This window comes from Pantherophis guttatus, chromosome 1, assembly GCF_059756535.1.
Source record: "Pantherophis guttatus breed Tessera chromosome 1, ASM5975653v1, whole genome shotgun sequence".
Lineage (NCBI taxonomy): Eukaryota > Metazoa > Chordata > Lepidosauria > Squamata > Colubridae > Pantherophis > Pantherophis guttatus.
The window spans coordinates 161,580,401-161,600,303 of record NC_142063.1 but is presented as its reverse complement, the minus strand read 5'-3'; the positions used below and the strand labels follow the sequence as shown (position 1 = coordinate 161,600,303).

Below are 19,903 nucleotides of genomic sequence, written 5' to 3'. Positions count from 1 at the left end.
TTTAATTATTTACTGGCTGAGTTGATTCCTACCCACTTTTTCATCCAAAAGGGCAACTAACAGATATGGAGCGTAATTAAAATATGCATGGTTAAAATATACATAATTACAATAGGAATATAAAAGATGATCAAATGAAGAGGAGCAGGCACAAAGAATGGTTTTGAATCCGCCTGACTGTAATTTCGGCTGACCTGAGTCAGAGTAAACTGGCTGACATTCAGCCTGAAGTATGTATATATGTCTAATGTCTACTTCTTCTATGGGAATTTCTCTACTGCCAGTATTGCATCAAAAGTTGAGATGTTTTACTGATGCAATGCTCAAAATTCCCTTGCCACATCAGTTGAGTAGCAAAACTTGGTCTCAAGCCACTTGTGCTTTCTTGCTTTCTCTTCTGATGAAAACAAGCGTGATGGTAAGGGAAAAGATGCTTGTGGTCAACTTTCATGGGCTGGGTTCCAATGAAGCACTTAGAATGTTTGCCTGGCTGCATGAATTTAGTGGCCTCCCTCTGAAAACCTGGAAAGTTCGTGTGCTTATGAATGGTTTAAAGGTGCAATGGGCTTTAACATCTGGCTAAAATTATATCTTAATGGCAACGGGACTAAAACAAGCTTATTTAGCCAACTGAGGTTTGTTAAATGTTAGAATTAGTTGCAGGAGCATTGGAAGCTTAACAAACAACAGCCTTTCATTTCCTAAACAGAAATAGCTTTTTAGCTTTCTCAACAAAGGCCCTTTCCAAGCAAACAATTTCTAATCAGGCTCATGGAACAAAGTCAAATGGTTACAATGCTGATGTGATGTTAAATTGTATTTTTTTAAAAAACAAAAATGGAAATTGTCCATGTATGAAGAGCTCTGGATAACCATGCTTGGACAATAGCAAAAAAAAGATGATATTGTGATAGATCTGTGCATACCCATGATACAGTTGGTTAAGACACCTGGGGTAGGACTTGTGATAGGAGTTGGGGGGTGGTTAATTCCTTCTTGAGGGAGGGGATAGACCCACCAGCTTTAAAAAGGTCATGGTGACTGCCTCCTCAAGTGGCCATCACCTGACCCAACTGTATCATTTTCATCCATTCTCCAATCTTCCCTTTTTTTTAAAGAAGGTTCTAGAAAAGACAATCACACTGCAGCTTCAGAGGACTCTCAAAAAAATGGATTGCCTGGACTTCTTTCAGTAGGGATTTAGACCCAACTGGGGGAGGTACTGAGGTGGCTTTGTGTTGTGCAACATCTCCTTCCTCCAGAGCTGGTTTCAATAGTTGTTGTTGGGGGTGGGGGCAAGATCTAGTGCACACCCTCTACAATGTGGAGTATTGCAAGACTCAGTTCTCTCTTCTTTCCTATTTAGCATCTACATGTTAAACTTTCAGTGAGGTCATGCAAAGATTGGGGATTATATCACCAGTATGCTGATGATACTCAGCATATATGTCTCCCAGGCCTTTTGAGTGATGTCATAGATATCCTCCAGAGGCTGTAGAGGCCTGGATAGGGTGGAATAAATTTTGGTTCAACTCAAGCAAGACTGAGAAGCTTTGGGTGTTCGGACCTCCTGGTACTGGAAATCTTTTATATTTGGTTTTGAATGAGGTGGCATCGCCTCAGACCTGGTGCACAATCTGGAGATCCTCCTGAACTCACAGTTCCTGCTTGAAGATGAGGCCTACTCATGGGTTTGTCATGTCATCATGGCTTCCCATCAGGGATACTGCATTGAGTACATGGGGCTGCCTTTGAAGAACATTCAAAGGTTTCACTTGGTGCGTAATACAGTTGATGGCACAGATTGTTTCATGCATTTAACACCATTACTCTGTGAGCTGCATTGGTTGCCTGTGTGCTGTCAGGTTACTTAGAGGACCATCTTTTCCAGTTGTTTCTATATGTCCCATCTCTCCATCAGGATGGCATGCCATGGGTCCTGTCAGCTAAGAAACGCAGGCTCACAGGATTCAGAAAATGAGCATTTTCTGCCATTGCACTCAGCTTTTGCACATTTTTCCCCTGGAGATTAGGTTGGCCCCGATCTTGCTGTACTTTCATAAATCCCTAAAAACCTGGCTCTGTGCTCAGGCCTGCGACCCTAAGTATGTGACAGGACCTGTCTCCTGACTGCTATGTATTTTTGCATATGTATTTGTTTTACTTTTATCATTATCCACCACCCAGACTCACAGAGATGGACAGCTATATAAATTGATGGAATGAATAAAGTTTGGTCTGATTATATATATCAGTTTTCAGCCTTCAGAATGGCCTGGCATCAGTGGAAAAGTATGATTAGGCAATAAGCTTCTGAACCCTCCATAGCCAATTCACTGTTTAAAAATCAAATTGTATACTATACAACATTGATCTTATATTGAAAGTGTAGAAAAGTAGTCTTATCTTCCCTTTATTTCTATTATATCCATACAGTACAGTAGCCAGAAGATGCTATTGTAGAAATAACTGATAAGGAAATGCCCAAAATTCAGAAGAGCCAGTGAAAAACAAAACCCACAAAAAACTATATAACCCCTTAAAGATTAGCAGATTTGTTGTTACATATGTTTTGATAAACTACAGCCTGTATTGCCCCAAAGGTGCTTTTCCAAGAGGCAACTGGACTTTCTGGTTTTTCTTTGAAGATGTTTAGCTTCTCATCCAAGAAGCTTCTTCAGCTCTGGATGAGAAGCAAAAAGTCTTCAAAGAAAAACCAGAAAGTCCAGTTGCCTCTTGACAAAGTATCTTTGCGACAACTATGACCTGGATGACTGAAAATCTCCATAGACATATAGCCTGTATTGTTAGTTGGTTCTTTTTCTAGATCACTTTCAGTACCTGTTGAAATGGGCACCAGTCTCACAGTAATGACCCTGTTTTGGAACCAATATGGTTCAAAGGAAGCATTTCCAAGAATGGCAGTTTTCCACCTTTGTCCCACTGGTAACAATGGAATAGGAACATAAGAATCTGCAGCCATGTATGAGTTTTGGTTGAAAATTTCCCAATCCCTAAACCTTCTAACCTCAGATATTAAGGACTGAGCTTGAGATCTTCTGCTTCCAAAGTATATACTATCCCACTAAGGTTTGCATCTGAATCTCAAAATGAATGCAATGTATGTGATTATGGTGCTGTGCTGTGATCCTTGGGACTAGTGGAGGATGAGACACAACAGCAATATGCTAATGTCATCCAGGGGACCTTGCTGTCCTTAAAGATTAAGAGAACCTCCCTCACTCCCTACTTTTTTTTTCTTGATTTGTTTTTGATGTATTGAAAGTGTGAAAATCTACACACTTTTTAAAATTTTCCTACTGAAAACTGTTCCTTCAGTTGTTGCTCAAATTTGGTTACACGGACTGTTGCTCTCCATGGATATGCCAATAGCTAGGTATCCAGAATGAAGGAAGCTGCATGATGAGATGCTTGAAGCAAAGCCAGCCAGTCAATGCTACTGTACTGAAGATACATAATGGTTAATATATTTGAAAAGGGTGGTTGAGTGACTACAGATGCAATACTAGATTGTATGTTTATTTTATTATATTTTACATGAGTGTTTTTTAGTCAAAAGCAATTAATCCCATAAGAGAAGGAGAACTAGGGCCTAGGCAATAGGAGATAGAGCTGGGTTGTGAGACTCACAACCCACAGGCCGAATGCATCACGCACTGGCCACACCACACCTGTTTTAGCAAAGGGGGGCAAAGTTGCAGTATGTCACCTGACGCCACCATGATGTCACAAGTTTGACACCCCTGAGATAGAGGAAGAAGTACAAGACTGAGGCATTAAAAAGACTGTTCTGAGGATCTAAGAGCCGAAGTGGCACAGTGGTTAGAGTTCAGCACTGCAGGTTACTTCAGCTGACTGCTGGCTGCAGTTCGGCAGTTCAAATCTCACCGGCTCAAGGTTGACTCAGCCTTCCATCCTTCCGAGGTGGGTAAAATGAGGACCCAGATTGTTGGGGGCAATATGCTGACTCTGTAAACTGCTTAGAGAGGGCTGTAAAAGCACTATGAAGCGGTATATAAGTCTAAGGGCTATTGCTATTGCTATCTGAGAGTTCTTCCCTTGCAGATGGGTTATTCTTCCATCACGCTGCCTTCTACTGCCAGTCAGTTGAAGCCCCTATCTCCAAGTGCCTGCTCTTCCATCTGCTGGGAGGGAAGGGTGATATTTCCTACTGGTCCTTGTGAGAATCCTGGCAAAGGCCATATCACCTCTTGCTTCTGCACTCCCGAAGTTGAGATGTCTCAGTAATAAACCCATCATTTGATTTCACAGGCTTCCCATTGATACCTTCCTTCATACATGCTGTAGCCAGAAGTTTATATTTCAATGACCAGTAAGTCACTTCTGTCTTTGAAAGAGTTTCTAATTTTTTAAAAAAAAAAAATTCTTACAAGAAAGAGGACAAAATTATTATTCTTTAACTTTTTTTTGTTTTTGTTTTAATATTCTGCAGCTGCTGGATCAGTTCAGAGACTCATCTGCTGTACATCGTCCATGGTCCTATTTGCGTTGCTCTTTTGGTATGAACTTTTAAAGACAATCTCTTTTCTTTTCTTTTCTTTTTAAAGAACATCCTTGGTTTTATGTTTTCTCAGTCTGTAAGGACTGTTAATCTTTTATTTAAAAGGGCGTAAGCTAAACAACAAGTACATCGAACGTGGTCACCTACATTTGAGGTGAAGTTGTGAAATGTGTCAGTGTTTGATGTCAGTGCTGTGATAGTCTGTTTCACTGGTTGGAATCCAAAGAATTGCGTGTCTGTACTATTGGGCCCCTGGGACAGATTGACATTAGCATGGAACAAGATAACTTGCTCCAGCAAGCCTAACAATGTACCTGCTGAGCAGGGCGGTTTCCACCAGTCTCCCTCGCCTCCTGGCAGGCTGATTTAGTTATGCAATAGCAGCACTGTCATGCTTAGGAGTTCTATGATTACCATTTATATTCATGCTCAACAGATGTTCAGTTTTTTTCTCCCCAGCCTTGCTTATAAAAACAAAGTGATTGGGGCGTGGGGGGAAGCTCTTGTTATGGGGGTGCCTTCAACTTCAGCTACAACTTCCATTGTAGAAAAAAATCTCTCTGGTAATCTGCAGCCTCCCTAGCTTTTCCGCTTTTCATCCCCAGCGAAGGGAGCCTGAGAGAATAGCTTCATGTCTTTTCAAAGCAGGAAACAGTTTGCAGAATGATAGGGAACACAGTAATGTAAAACAGTAGGAGCAGCACTACCAACCTTAGCCATTGTAACACCATAACCTTCTAAATAGCTGCCGAAGCCATAGAAGATGAAATATTTTTTTAAAAAAGGATCTCTGATGAAAAAGAAAACTTTGGAGAAATGGAAAAAAGCGATCTTGGCTCATGCACTAGACACTGCAGATACTAGCAGCAAAGGTCTTGGCTGGAACTTGTTGAGGAGTGGCATTCACAAGAAGTGTGCCAAAGTCCCATCAACAATTTTCTCATAAGCTTGAACAAGGAGTTCTCCTTTCCAGCAACTGTTTGTCTTCTGAAAAAGTTTGCCTGAAGTCAGGATAGTCATCCAAGTGCCTTTTGAGACTTATACCCTTCACATGTTTGGGAAACAAGCACTTTCCTAATCAGATCCTGGCCTCAGCTGTTGCTTGTGTGCATTAGGAAAGAGGCTGAAACTAAAACCACTTATTGCATAATCACTGGTTTTTAATACTGAATATTAGATGTCATTTTGGCTTCCTGCAGTATAAAAGCATCCAAGAAATTATTATAAATGAGTAGTGGTAAGTTGCATATATAAATTGATACAGCTGTATTCTTGAATACTTCCTCTGATTCTGGTCACCCACTGAACAGTTATATTACAGTATTGGAAAAGATGTGGTGCCTAGAGGTGGAAATTTTGCCTCACAATCAGGTGGCTGTGAGTTCGATCTTACATAGAGGCAGATATTTCTCTCTCTGGGCACAATGAGAATATATCTGCTGAAGAAAACTCTGCATTGATGACAGGAAGGGCAGCCGGCCAGTAAACACTATGCTAGCTCCATTCAGTTGCCCAGATTCCACCCCGCAAGGGATTATGGGTTCGTTAAAAGAAGATAATGATAATTGGAAAAGGTATGCAAAAGGGCAATGAATATCATGAAAGGACATCAAGCATTGACAGATCTGCTTTCAAAAGAGTGGTAACACATGCAATGTAAATTCCATTATATTTAATGGAATTTGTTCCAAGATTGCAGGCTAAGAATCAGTGTAAAAGTTTATACTAGTAGACCAATGTTTCTGTTTCGCTTTCATCATTGGGGTTTTTCTGTAATGAGGGTTCTTATGAAATAGCTAGTTTAGAGGGGGAATTGTATCTATTCCAGTAGTAGCTAGTCTCAAAGTCCTCATTAATCAGGAACCAAATTAGACAAATTGTACCTTGCCATTTCCTCCACAGGATACTTTCTACAATCGCAATTTCCCTCTATTTTTTTTTTCCTGACAAGACAACTTTATTTCCAAAGAAAGCAATGGATTACAATAATGTCCCTCTTAACTGATGATTGGTAGAGAACCTGGCAAATATCAAAGGAATTGGAGTTTGAGTGATTAAATGATTGGTCACAGCTTGGTGACCATTACTTACAGAAATGAATGGTGATCACATTGACATTCGCTGTTGCTGTTATGGTCTTTTAACAGTCTACTTCCTGGCTCAAATCAGGAGAGAGACCAGGAGAGACCAGGACTATGCACTTAATCCTACCCCAGCTTCTCTGCAGCCTCCACTGAATCTGGAAGTGAGGGTGACTGTATTTGCATTGGCTTGATGCAGTTAGTTATCAGAACAAACCAGCCTCCTTATTTTATTGTTGCACAGAAAGCTGTAGTCACATTAATGTCAACACAAATAAAGCTGTCCTCCTCCACCGAATGTGTGGAGGCTGGAGAGAAGAAAAGACGGGACTGTGTGCATAGTCATATTCTCAAGTGAGATTAAGCTTTTCATACATTTATGCAAACACCAGAATTGTGTCCTATTGTCTCCTAAGAAACAATAGGAGACGATTCTATTGCCCTATTGTCTCCTAAGAGAAAAGAATTCAGGTACCACTACACAGTAGGAGCCGTCTTCAGCCTAACTTAGAGAACTGGAAATGCTTTTCTTTGGGAGGCATAGGTTTCTTATTCTATTTTCCTGGAACTTATTCTTAAAATAGTTTCATGCTACAGCAGTGAGTCAAAAGGCTCAAATTCTGATGAAATTCATGTCTCTTGAGACTATTCCATATTTGGAGGGGACAGAGGGGAATTCTAATTATAAAATGTCAAGAAGGAGCATGTTTCTCAAAATAGATCCTTACATCACTTATATGGAAGATACAGATTTTGTACAGATTTTGATGTAGGACCAAAAGGATCTGAAGAACTGTCCATCATCACTGGGGGGAGCAAAGGTATCACTGTGCTCAATAGCTGCCCTTATATAAATTTCTGATGACCGATACTTCATGTGATCCTCCTTTGCGACCATCTTGACAGACAAAATCAATGGGGAACTATCATAACTACGAGACAGTTGCCAAGTGTCCAAATTTTGATCACGTGACCATGGGGATGCAGCAATGGTCGTAACCAAGAAAAAAAAGTCATAAGTCACTTTTTCTCAGTGCTGTTATGAATTTGAATGGTCACTAAACGAACTGTTGTAAGTTGAGGACTACTTGTATGTGTGTGTGGATATTTTCCTCTGATTTTCTTCTTTAAATACAAAAAAAAAAGGAAAGAACAATAACTCCAGCAACATAATAACAAAAACAAAAAATCCAAATGTCAAGTTTGATACATTTACATAATACTAAACCCCTGTGCTTTAAATAATCAGGACAATTACTAACATCATATTAATACAGCATTTAAAAGCAGGAGGAACAGGAAAAATAGAGGAAACAGCACAACATATGAAAAGATCCAAAACAATTCCAAAATGTTTGACCAGTTTCCTTGAAAATATTGAAGATTTACATCTGTGCTGTAGTTATTCTATGTATGATGTAGAAAACTTTTAATTTATGTCTTTCTTCAAGCTAACGTTATTTCATGATTAAAATGTATTAATAGTACTAAGAATATAAAATGTATTAATAGTACTAAGAATAATCTAATAAAGTCACCTGTTAATAAAGTCAGAAAAAATAGTTTTTGACAGGATTGGCTTGGTCTACCCAGAGATGTTTCAGAGCTGCTTCTTGAATTTTCATTAGAATAGAATAGAATAGAATAGAATAGAATAGAATAGAATAGAATAGAATAGAATAGAATAGAATAGAATAGAATAGAATAGAATAGAATAGAATAGAATTCTTTATTGGCCAAGTGTGATTGGGACACACAAGGAATTTGTCTTGGTGCATACGCTCTCAGTGTACATAAAAGAAAATATACATTCGTCAAGAATCATAAGGTACAACACTTAATGATAATCATAGGGAAACAGTCAATATAAATCTTAAGGATACCAGCAACAAGGTTACAGTCATACAATCATAAGTGGGAGGAGATGGGTAATAGGAACGATGAGAAGATTAATAGTAATGCGGTAATTATTTACTGATACAAAGTGACCAAACCATTTACTAATTATCGCTATCTTGGAACAATATAATAAAACAATGCAAACAATCATTTATCCTCTTTTGAAATGAAAGGGTCTTTAAATCATATAGTATGGTCAATGCCAAATACATTGTAACATGCTATTTTAAACACTTGCATTTTTAAAGATTTTTTTTATCACAACGAATTTGGACCTCCTATCCCTATCATTTCAACCCCAAATCTTCCCACCACAACTCAGATACTTTCGGGGATTCAATTTGAAGGTGCAACATATGATCTGTAAAAGGAAATCATAAACATTCACAGAACGCTCTTCTTTTCCTTGCAGGTGAATCTCTTTTTCCTGTTGAACATTGTCCGTGTTCTAATCACAAAGTTAAAAGTCACCCATCAGGCGGAATCCAATCTCTACATGAAGGCAGTTAGAGCCACCCTCATACTGGTGCCCCTACTCGGCATTGAATTTGTGCTAGTCCCATGGCAGCCCCAAGGTCGTGTTGCTATAGAGATTTTCAACTATGTGACGCATATCTTGATGCACTATCAGGTATCGAGGGTTCAGAAGTGTTGGGAATTTATAGTGCTTGGAACCTGTACATAATGAATAAATTAACTGATTTCTTATTCAAGAAGCAGTTGGAAGTCCTGAATACATATTTTAGTACAGTATTTTTCTCAGATTTCTCATATTGAGAACTGAATGACAACGCAAGAATGAGAGAAAGGGAACAAGTCCTTTGCATTTTTTGCCTTCAGGATTGCCATTCTAAAGATATGAAAGGGAGTAAAAGTGTTTTTTGTAGCCTGGCCTTTTACAATCATGCATGAGTTCCTTCTCAACTTTGTAGTTAACTGCTCTGGCAGACCTACTTCTAAGATCTGTTTTCTTAGCCAGTAACATTTGGCTACGGAATAACCATAAGATCCAATGTAAAGCCAAGTGAAATCATGATTAGGAAGAGAAGAACAATTTTCAGATTAGAGCAAATGACATCAAAGGTGCAGCCAGCAGAGAACTATAGTGTATGAAAGGTATCATTTTTGGGGAGATATTTTAGAATCCCTTTGTTTCAGTCCTATTTAAATTGGTCTAACTATTGTAGGATGGATCAATGAAGATTAAATCAAATGTTATTTATGACCTGTAAACCCCGCTGGCTTCCAGCTGCCTGTCACTCTTTCTGCAAAGTATTCTTGATAATTAAGGTTCCTCTGGAATGGCATGAGATGCAGTTCAGGGATCTGCTAAAAGCATAGCCATGGAATGACTTCAGAGAGTATGCCTGGTTTGGGTTATAATATCATTCATTTTTCAAATACAAACATATGTAAGGCAAGTAATCATTTCTTGTTTTACTCTGCAGGGTTTGCTGGTGGCAACAATTTTCTGTTTTTTTAATGGAGAGGTACAGTAATTCATTTATATATATATATATTATGGAGTTGGATTGCTGGTTTGAAACCTAGCTGTGCTTGAGGTTCTAAAAGTAACTAGAGCTAATAGTAGTAAAGAAAAAGCTTTTAGGATGGTTCCAGATCAAGCTTAAATCATCCTGCATCTTTCATGGAATTTTAAGAAGATTGTCTTCCATTGGCTATTAACCATCTTTCTCTCCCCCGCCCCCACTGCTGCTTTAGTCATTTTCACACATAAAATGCTCAAAGAGAATGCACTATACCACGGATGTCAAACTCGCCACATCACGTTGCCGTCACATGATGTTTCGTGACTTTTTTCCCATTTGCAGAGCTGGGGTAGGCATGGCCTGCGTGTGACACATCTGGCCCATGGGCCGCCAGTTTGACATCCCTGCACTATACCTTTCAATGAGTCACACTGAACTTTCTGTCAGGAATAATTTCTTGTCTGTAGCTGAAAAGGAAAACAATGTCTTCCTTGCACCAACGTCTTCCTTAACAATATAAGTACCAAATATAATAAATAAATTTCCTGCAAGTAAAAACAAAATAAATCAATAAATTTAAGCCAGAATTATCTGTGAAACCTACTGGTACACATGGCTGATTTTTCAGTCATATTTTGATGGTCTCAAACTACAAGACCCTTACAACGTGTTGATTAGTTTTCAAAGTATAAATCTTTACGATTCGTGACAGAAAATTGTTGTTCCCCAAATAATTATCATGAATGGGAAAACCTGCTCAGGACCTGATGATTTTGAGCCACAAGATTCCCTTCAACATCTCTTAAATCTTTAACAGAGCAGATTTGCAGTTTCTCTCTTCTGCTATCAGCTGTTCTTAGAGGTGATGAATTCCATTCACATTTCATCAAGGCCTCTAGTAAATCAAACTTCCTGTTGCACAGGTGGCTTACCACATTGTATGAACGGAAACTATTGTAAAACAGAACATCCTTCCAAAGAAATGGGTAAACAAATTTAGGCCTTATGTGGCTTCATTTGTATTAGCCAACATATTTTTAACCAAGGTGAACTCTATTCAGGAAACAGTTTTTCCACCAGCTTGATGGAAATATAAATCAGATTTGTCAGCTCAAAAATCCTGCAGGATTAAGCCAACAAAAATACATTGTCTCAAATGCTGCCAAGCATCTAAAATTGATCAGTAGTGTTACAGAAAATTTATTACATTCATATGTAATCTCTCCATCCTTATAGTTATTCAGAGAGATACATGTGGATTCTCAAACAGTCTTTCAACCAGAGATTCTTCCTTGAAGGCCAACAATTTCAAGGCTAATTATAGCAATTATAAGTGTTAGAAGTGATCAAGTTCCATCTTTTTAATCTTTTTGTGCTGCCTGTAGATCCTTTGCTGTTCTTGTAACAGGTTAACACAGCCACTATTTTGGACAATATTTTATAACATTTTCCTTTTATTCGAAATGATAGTCATTGCATGCACATTTCTGTGTCTTTAAGCACCTAAATCAAAGGCTCTTTTGGTTATTACAGAACTGGGATGAATTGAAATTCAATTAATGGTATTTGGGATACATTTGGGGCCATAAAGTTCTTAAGGAGAGTAACCCCCATTACAAAATTCAGGTTTCAGTGCGGTGGAAATGGAAAGTGGAAATATAAATATAACTCAGCATTTAATAGTTATTAATGCTATTAAAGAAAGCTTACTCCACAATTTGTACAGCATTAAATTATTCAAGTGACCAAATGAACCATCTAAAAATGCAAGGCTATTGTATATGTTTTTCCCCTTATACCTTGACTTTTTGATATATCTTTTCTTGTCTTTTATATCTTAGTTGCTCAGTACTGTGTTCTTCCTTCTGTGTCACTGGAAAGGGGAAAAAAGCTCAATAGACTTGAATCTTGACCAACAATATGGAATTGTTGATCCAGAGTAGAAAAGAAAGAAAACAAGTTCCAGTTTTTTTCCCCTTTAACTTCTATCAGTTATTATTTTTTTATTTTTTTCTAAAATAGGTCCAGTCTGTCCTACGGAGGCACTGGAATCTGTACAGGATCCAGTTCGAACATAGTTTTGCCCACTCCGATGGTCTCCGGTCAGCTTCTTATACAGCTTCTTCCTCCTTCACTGATGGCCAAAGCTTCAGTTTTAACCATGACTGCCCCAGTGAATATTTAAATGGAAAAAGCTTTAATGAGATGGAAAATGTTGCTTATAAACCTGAAAAGCTATATGGATGATTAAAGAAGACTGAAAGTTCTCACCAATATGTTATTTCAAATCGACGGCTCCCTGAGCAACAATGATTTTGGGGGGAAATGGCTGTTCTTGAAGAATGCAATGAGTTTCAATTTGTTTATTGTGTCCACATGCATTAGCATATCTTCGCATGTGAATGCTGGTATACGGGAGCTGGTGACACCCAATCATTGGAATGTTAAGCTTCAACCTCTGGATTTAAAACATTCAGAAAGATGCTGGTTGAGATTTTAATGGGATCAATCATGCCCTAGTTAGATCTGTACTTGTATATATGTTTTCTGCATATGAATATATCTGGAGATAGATAAACTTTGCCTCTTCAACTTCTACTGTGTAGACAAATTGGGCAATTTATTTTGTATGAAGGGAATCAAAGAAAGTTCTGTATTTTTTTTTCAGCAGTTTGTATCTTGACTGGGTTGTCATTTTGCAGCCATTTTGTTGCTTCAAAACTTGTATATACGGTATTTATCATATTCTGTTGTCTTAAGTGCAACCAACACACACAGTCTAAATCTTGAAGGAAAAAAAATCACTAAATGCAAAGCATTTTTTGGATTGACACTGCAACTTCTATGTCTGACAAAGATGGATACAAACCAATCTGCAATATTCTAAATAAAGTGGATTCAAATTTACTAGACATATGCGGGCCAACATTTTCAAATATGCCTCTTCCCTTCAGTTCCTGTAAACAATTATGGTAGTGTTGGTGGTTGATTTGTATTCAGTAAAGAAATTAGGTGCCAAGGTTTTTTTTGTTTTTTTTTTTAAAGTACAGTAATTTGCAAATAGGCTTCTCTGATTGAGCAGATGCTTTAATAAGAACAGTGCAATAGCTTAGCCTTTTAGAGAGCAGAGAGGAATGATGAGGCTCATACCCTAATTTATTTATTTTTTCTGAGTGGGAATCTTGGGTGAAAGAAATTGTTTTAGGAGCTCCATAATCCCCACAGCCAGAATGTGGAACACTTATAAACAACATTGATCGTATCCCTCTATAACCTTCGCAGATGCAGAGACATTCTCACTCAACATCCTAGCTAGAAATGGGTTGTTCCTACTGGGGTGAGCAAAGACCAAATGATGATGATCTAATCATACTAGATACCCCAATTCAGACACCTAAAACAGGTAATCTTTTGACTTCAAACATACAGATGTTGGCCAAGCACAAGTAGGGTTGTTTAGACCTCGACTTTTTTTTTTAAGAGCTAATGAGAAAAGTGCAGTTCTTTCCATCCATTGATGACTGGATGGAAGGGAAAGAAGGGCAAATTATTTTTCCCTTTTACAGCCCTGTGTATAGTCTCCAAATCTACTCTGGATCATTGGGGAACTCTCCAGAGCCAGTTCAGGAGGAGTTGACAAAGTGAAATTAGCAAAAGATGGTTGTTGTACTGGCAGATTTCCAGTGGGAGTCCTTTGGGGTGTGTGTGTGTGTGTGTGTGTGTGTGTGTGTGGGCTTGCCTCACTGTTCATTTGTATGTGGGCTTGCCTCACTTTGTTCATTTGTAGAAAACAGATGAAATGGCCAATGAGGCCATCCTATTGGATCTTGTAGAGAATCCTTAAGAGGCTACAGTTAGCACTTTACATTAACAAAGTGTCCTCTTCTCTTACCCGCAAACATGGAAGCCACAAGGAAGTCAGTGGGATTTGAGGCTATCTTAGTTGTTTGCAAGGTTGTAGCTGTAGCCTTCTGAAGTGAATCGTCTTCTGGTTTGCACACGAGAACTGGTTTAACTTTGTGTTGCGCAGGGTTACTGGGTTTTATTCTTCTGCCTTTACATACGCTCAGAAGTGATTTACCACTGTTACTGTATTTTTAACTGATCCAGAACTGTGCAAAATATGAATAAGATAAATGTCTTTCAAGGAAGTTTGGTAAGAACTTTATGCTGTGCCTTTGTGAAACGTTCTTTTTTTTTTTTAAAGGAAGATAAATCTTGTATATTGAATAACAAAATAAAGATGCAGAAGCACACGATGTTAGGTGAAATAAACCTTTCAAAACTCATAAAAATATCTTGACTGTAATTTAATTTGAAAGCACAAGAATTGACAAGTTGCTGCTGTTGATCATGCATGCACATACTGAAGTTCTTCCGATGCCTGAAATAAATGAACAAAATGTCCAATGCAGCTTCATCTTCAGCAGAATCTCCCTCCAAATATTGTGAAGCGTGTGGATCTCCTCTTTTCTCAGAGATACACACTAGTTGTCATTTCGCAACCAGGCAGCCGCTGTTCAGTTATTATTTGAGATGCCTTCAGAACTATCTGGGTTTACTTCCAACTAAGGCTATAATGTAGCTGATTCCATTTCAAATTAGCTTCCTCTGTTGACCTAGCCATTAAACAGTCCTTGTTTAACCATATGGGTGAATCAGGCTCTTGGGGCATGTTCTAAAACATATATAAAGCCAACTGAAAAAGAACGATGACTTTATTATCAATAATCCTAGGGGCAAATTTAGGTGACAGTTGGTAAATGCTTATATTTTACTTTTTCATTGCATGGGCAGTGGACTGTATTTATTTGGGTATTATAATTGCTGATGATGGCATACATTTAAGGTCCTTAAATTTTCAGGCACATCTCTTTGTTTGGAAAAACACGACTGCAATCAAGATTGTGTCCAGACTATGATTATTTAACAAACAAACAAAAAAGCTACAAAAATTATTTTCTTAAGAAAAGATCTTTTTGGGGAAAAAAATATTGTTAAGTTAACCAAAACTAAGTGGATAATTATGTGCTGCATCTCAGAAACAAAACGGAATGGAATCCAACAACAACAGCAAACAGCTTCCCCTGAAAGTTTGTTCCACATCTTCAGCCCAAGGCTAAGAAGAATGTAACAGGTAATGTAAACGAGACAAATGAAGCAAAACTCCATAACAGAATGCAGGTCAGAGAAATCATATTTTCAAAAAATGGATTTGGACTTCTAATGTTATTTGCGTAAAGTAAGTCCAATGTGCTGACATCTGGAATCACATCTGGATCCAAACTACACAACAAAACGTAATGTTTTGATTCTAATACATGCTTCTTCTGTCTGTTTTAAGTGTTCCATCATGGAAAGCCAAGTGCTCATGTTCCAGTTTTTTTCTTTTTCTTTTTTTTTTTTTTGGTCATGGGTATGGTAACTTCATCTCTATGGAGTAGGAGAAGATGACTTCTGAGAAGTTGTAATCTTCTAGGACACGGGTGTCAAACCCACAGCATCACAGTGTCTTGTGACGTTTCATGATGTTTTTTTCCCTTTGGAGCTGGGGTGGGTGTCGCCTGCCCATGATACATCCGGCCCATGGACCGCCAATTTGACACCCGTTTTAGGATATCATCTTTCATACAGATTACAATGTGTAGTTTCATTTTGGTTGGCACAAATCTGAAGACAATTCAGAACAGACTTACCACAGCTAAATCCACTTACTAAGACTTTATTTTATTTTTTTAATTAATGAGTAAGGCACTGCTTTGAGAAGATAATTTGGAACACCAATGCATGCAGCTGAAATATTTATTTCATAGAAGACAATGGAAACTGATCCATCAAATGTTTCTTGCCCCAAACCTTAATACTTTACTGCTGTACTGTCATAAATTTGAAAGCATTACATTTGAATGGATAAAAAGATGGTGAAAATGTTCCCTCTCAGATAGCTTATTCAAGCATATGTGCCACCAGAGGATGCTGGACAAAGAAGAATTTGAATAAACCAAACCTTAAATTATTTGAACCTAGCATAAGTAGCTGTTGTGCACTTGATGCAAATAATAAATACAATGAATGGTTTATTATTTTATATCTATTACTATAAAAGACAGCTCTTGAAACAGTGGCATTTCAGACTACAGTTGAAAGTTCTTTTAAGAATTTGACATTGAAAACATGCAAGAGAATGAGGCAGAACTTATTTTACTTTTAGTATCTAATAAAAATACTTCTTAATATTGCATGATTTTACTTCAAATGAATGAACATTTTTGGTTTTTTTTTAGTTTCAAACAGCCATGTCCTTTTTTCTATCAGTGGTTACTTACATTTTATAGTGAAAATCCATCTACTCTAGCTAATCGGATCCCCTTGTCTGTTTGATGTAATTGAATTAGGTGACTGAGCCTGAAGAGTTTTGAGTCTCTGTTTAATGTGTTTCCAGCTTCTTGAAGTAAAAATAGGGGAAATCTGATAAAAATGATTCAGTTTCTTTGTGGAAATCAATTTTTGATCAATGACCTTTTTTAAATGTAAAATACAACCAAGTGCTTGGATAAGTCAGCCTTTTTGGCAGTTCACAGTGGTGTGCTGTTTTTGGCATGAGGATGTAATTTGTTGTTTCTTTTGCCACAGTATGATAATGCCAGGAGTAAAGTACAATTCTGTTGTTCTAAATTATGGAAAGGAGAAAATGCTAATGAATAGAAAGTATCCCTTGGCTATTCAATTGGCTGTTGCAAAGCAGACATTAAAGTAACTAGTAAGTGGATTTTCACAAGAGCTTGATATTTGTAGTGGATTTTCTTCTTTAATTTTCTTTCTGAGAACTGATGATATCAAATATCTAAGTTTGTTTGTTTTTTAATGATTTTTTTAAAAACAATATAAGCCACATCCAGATTTGTGCAGAACTTTTTAAAAGAGATGGTACCATAGATTAAGAAGAGGAAGAACTCTGCTCTCCACATCTACCCTTAATAATTCAGATTTGCAAGAAGTAAATTCAGCATCTTCCATTGTGTTTTTTCCCTGAATCCTAATTTCTTCCACAAACAGAAGAAATAGAGTGAAGCCAATGAATTTAATATTTAGAAAGAGAAACAAACTAGAAAATGAAAAACAACACAAAAGTTTACAAGAGTAAACTTTTAAAGAGTAAACATGGCATCATATAATCTTACCAGCACATCAATATGAATAAGAAAACTGACATTTGGACATAGTTTTGATCCAGGAAAGAGAACTTTTCTCTGTTTCTGTGAGCTAGTAGCATTGAAAGAAGTACAGTATTACTTTCTAGCCTTCAATGAGACAATATGAGAGAGAGGGTCTAGTGGTTAAGGCAACAGGCTAGAAACTGGGAAACTGAGTGTAAGTCTGGCCTTAGTCTTGAAAGCCAGCTGTCTGATCGTAGGCCAATTGCTCTCTCTCAGCCCAACTCACTTCACAGGGTGGTTGTTATGGGGAAAACAGGAAGAAGAAGGAGCATTATGTTTGCCACTTTGAGTTGTTTATAAAAAGTAATGAAGGTAGAATATAAAGAAAACAAACAAATACAAATATATTGAACAGCAAAAACAGATTTAACATTTCCTCGATAAAGAAATCTTGATATAATTGAAATTGGCTTGGTCATCCTTCAGATATTAGCTGTTAGGGACATGAAACATGCATACAAATGAGACCTAAGAGCCACAGTGGCACAGTAGTTTAGAGTGCAGTACTGCAGGCTAATTCTGCTGATCACCGGCTGCCAGCAGTTTGGCAGATCTCACCAGGCTCAAGGTTGACTCAGCCTTCCACCCTTCTGAGGTGGGTAAAATGAGGAGCCATATTGTTGGGGGCAATATGCTGACTCTGTAAAACCGTTTAGAAAGGACTGTAAAAGCACTGTGAAGCAGTATATCTACACCGCTTCACAGCGGTATAGTCTAAGTGCTATTGCTATCTGAAAATACATCAAGTTGAATAGTCCAGTGTTCTAAATGGATGTAACAATGAAAAAAAAAAGATTTCCTATGCTTTTGCCCATTGTTTTTCCAATCAGAATTTATACTGAGAAACCAGCCTGATATTACTACTGACCAAGAGGCCAATTTCTCTGAATTACATTAGAGAAGACCAAGATGCAAGTAAAATACAAAGCAGTCAAAGAAGAAACAGTAATAGATAGCTTATGATTAATATTCACATGCATATTTATTTTCTGTACTAAAAACTAGGTTTGGGACTGGAATTATGATTTTGGTTGTAAAGAATTTAATCCAGTGGCGGGATTCAAGTAATTTAACAACCAGTTCTCTGCCCTAATGATTTCTTCCAACAACCAGTTTGCCAAACTGCTCAGAAAGTTAACAACCGGTTCTCCCAAAGTGGTGCGAACTGGCTGAATCCCACCACTGATTTAACCCTCAATACCATCCAGAAATCCAGAAAGTCCCAATTTCCAAAGAGAGACAAAACATGGCTGATTCAAGGCAAGCAGTAACATTAATAGCAGCATCTCTTCTGGAAGCAAATTTACACTTGTGGAAGTTTGAAGTGAAGAAAGCCTTGTTCTTAACCCACCTACATGCTTTGCCTTTAATTTTTATACTTGAATGTTTAATTTCAGGCTTAGAAACAAGAGTCTGTAGCCAAGCAAAAGCAGATGATATATTTTTATAAGGTTTATACTAGAATGCTGTATCAATTGGATTGTGAATCATCTACTGTCAAAACATGAAAGAAATGTTCTGGAAACGTTAAACTAATACTTTGCTTTTTCTTAAATAGTGTTACTTCCAAGTAGAGCTGCTTAAATAACATGCAAATGTATGTATAAATGTGTGTGTTGAAGATGACAGGGCATTGTATATATTTTAGTGCAATGCTCTTCTGTGATATAAAACAGCTACATGTATGGTGTTGCATGGAAGAGTTATTTTATTAGTCATCAGCTCTCCCCAAGAATGCAATTCTTCTGGTATAGAAGTTCCTGGTACTACCAAGTTGTTTTTTTAAAAAAAGAATAATTACAGAAGCTAAATTGATGGTATGTTATTTGGGAAAAAAGAATTGCAGACATGCTTGTGGTCTGGTGGACTCCAGAGTACCTTTTTAGAATTGGAGTGCTGTCTAGCCCTTTGAATTAAAACTAAGTTACAGTTACATAGCTATACCTACATCTACAATGCCCAGATTTTTTGAACCAGTGAAAAGTGTTCTAATATTTAAATTCCAAATAAAAGGATAGCATAAGGTTCCGGAAAATCACCACCTCTAATACCCACCAAGCTAATTCTTAAGATCTTTTACCAAAGTTCTGCTCTAAGACCTCCCTTTAGATCAGGGGTGAAATTTACCTACCTTCGCTACCGATTCACAAATGTGAGCATGTGCGCTCGCTTGCTATGCTTGCACGCACCTCCATGCAAGCGCAGAGCCTTCTGCACACGCACAGAGGGGCAAAAACGGACGTGATGAAGTCCGGGCAGGTGGGCTGAGCCTCCCGCCACCGGCGCTACCAGTTCGCCTGAGTCAGATAGAACCGGCTCAATTTCACCGCTGCTTTAGATGTGAGAAAGAATGTGATCCTAAGGCTGTCTTTTTGGTGGTGGCATCACAGTTGTAGAACATTCTTTAAGATATTCCCCTTGAATCCCTTGTAGTATCTTGATGGTTGTTTTGTTCATCAAGGCATCTTAAATTGTAGGGAGGCAGCAGCAAGTATCTTAGTTTTAACCTGTGTTTGGTTGTAGTAATTGATCATGTAAGACTACTTTTTAACATTGTATTGGTTTGTGACCCCCATTTGTTATGCACTAACTAAAAATATACAGTCAAATTTGATTTGATTCTAATTCAATATCTGGTGACTACTTGGATATAGATACAATCATATAGATTTG

At 37.8% G+C, this 19,903-nt stretch overlaps 1 protein-coding gene across 4 annotated transcripts in view; it reads left to right on the top strand.

Annotated features, from left to right (window-relative positions):
* Window positions 1–14,308, top strand: part of LOC117672480 (calcitonin gene-related peptide type 1 receptor) — an 85,749-nt gene extending 71,441 nt beyond the window's left edge. For all 4 annotated transcript variants that reach the window (XM_034429133.3, XM_034429140.3, XM_060688057.2 and 1 more), the window contains 5 exons: window positions 4,294–4,354; window positions 4,475–4,541; window positions 8,936–9,154; window positions 9,972–10,013; window positions 12,036–14,308. In XM_034429133.3, the coding sequence (XP_034285024.1) occupies window positions 4,294–4,354; window positions 4,475–4,541; window positions 8,936–9,154; window positions 9,972–10,013; window positions 12,036–12,260 (614 nt within the window). In that variant the 3' untranslated portion in view covers window positions 12,261–14,308. The remainder of the gene's footprint in view (window positions 1–4,293; window positions 4,355–4,474; window positions 4,542–8,935; window positions 9,155–9,971; window positions 10,014–12,035) is intronic.
* Window positions 14,309–19,903: the final 5,595 nt, after the last annotated feature.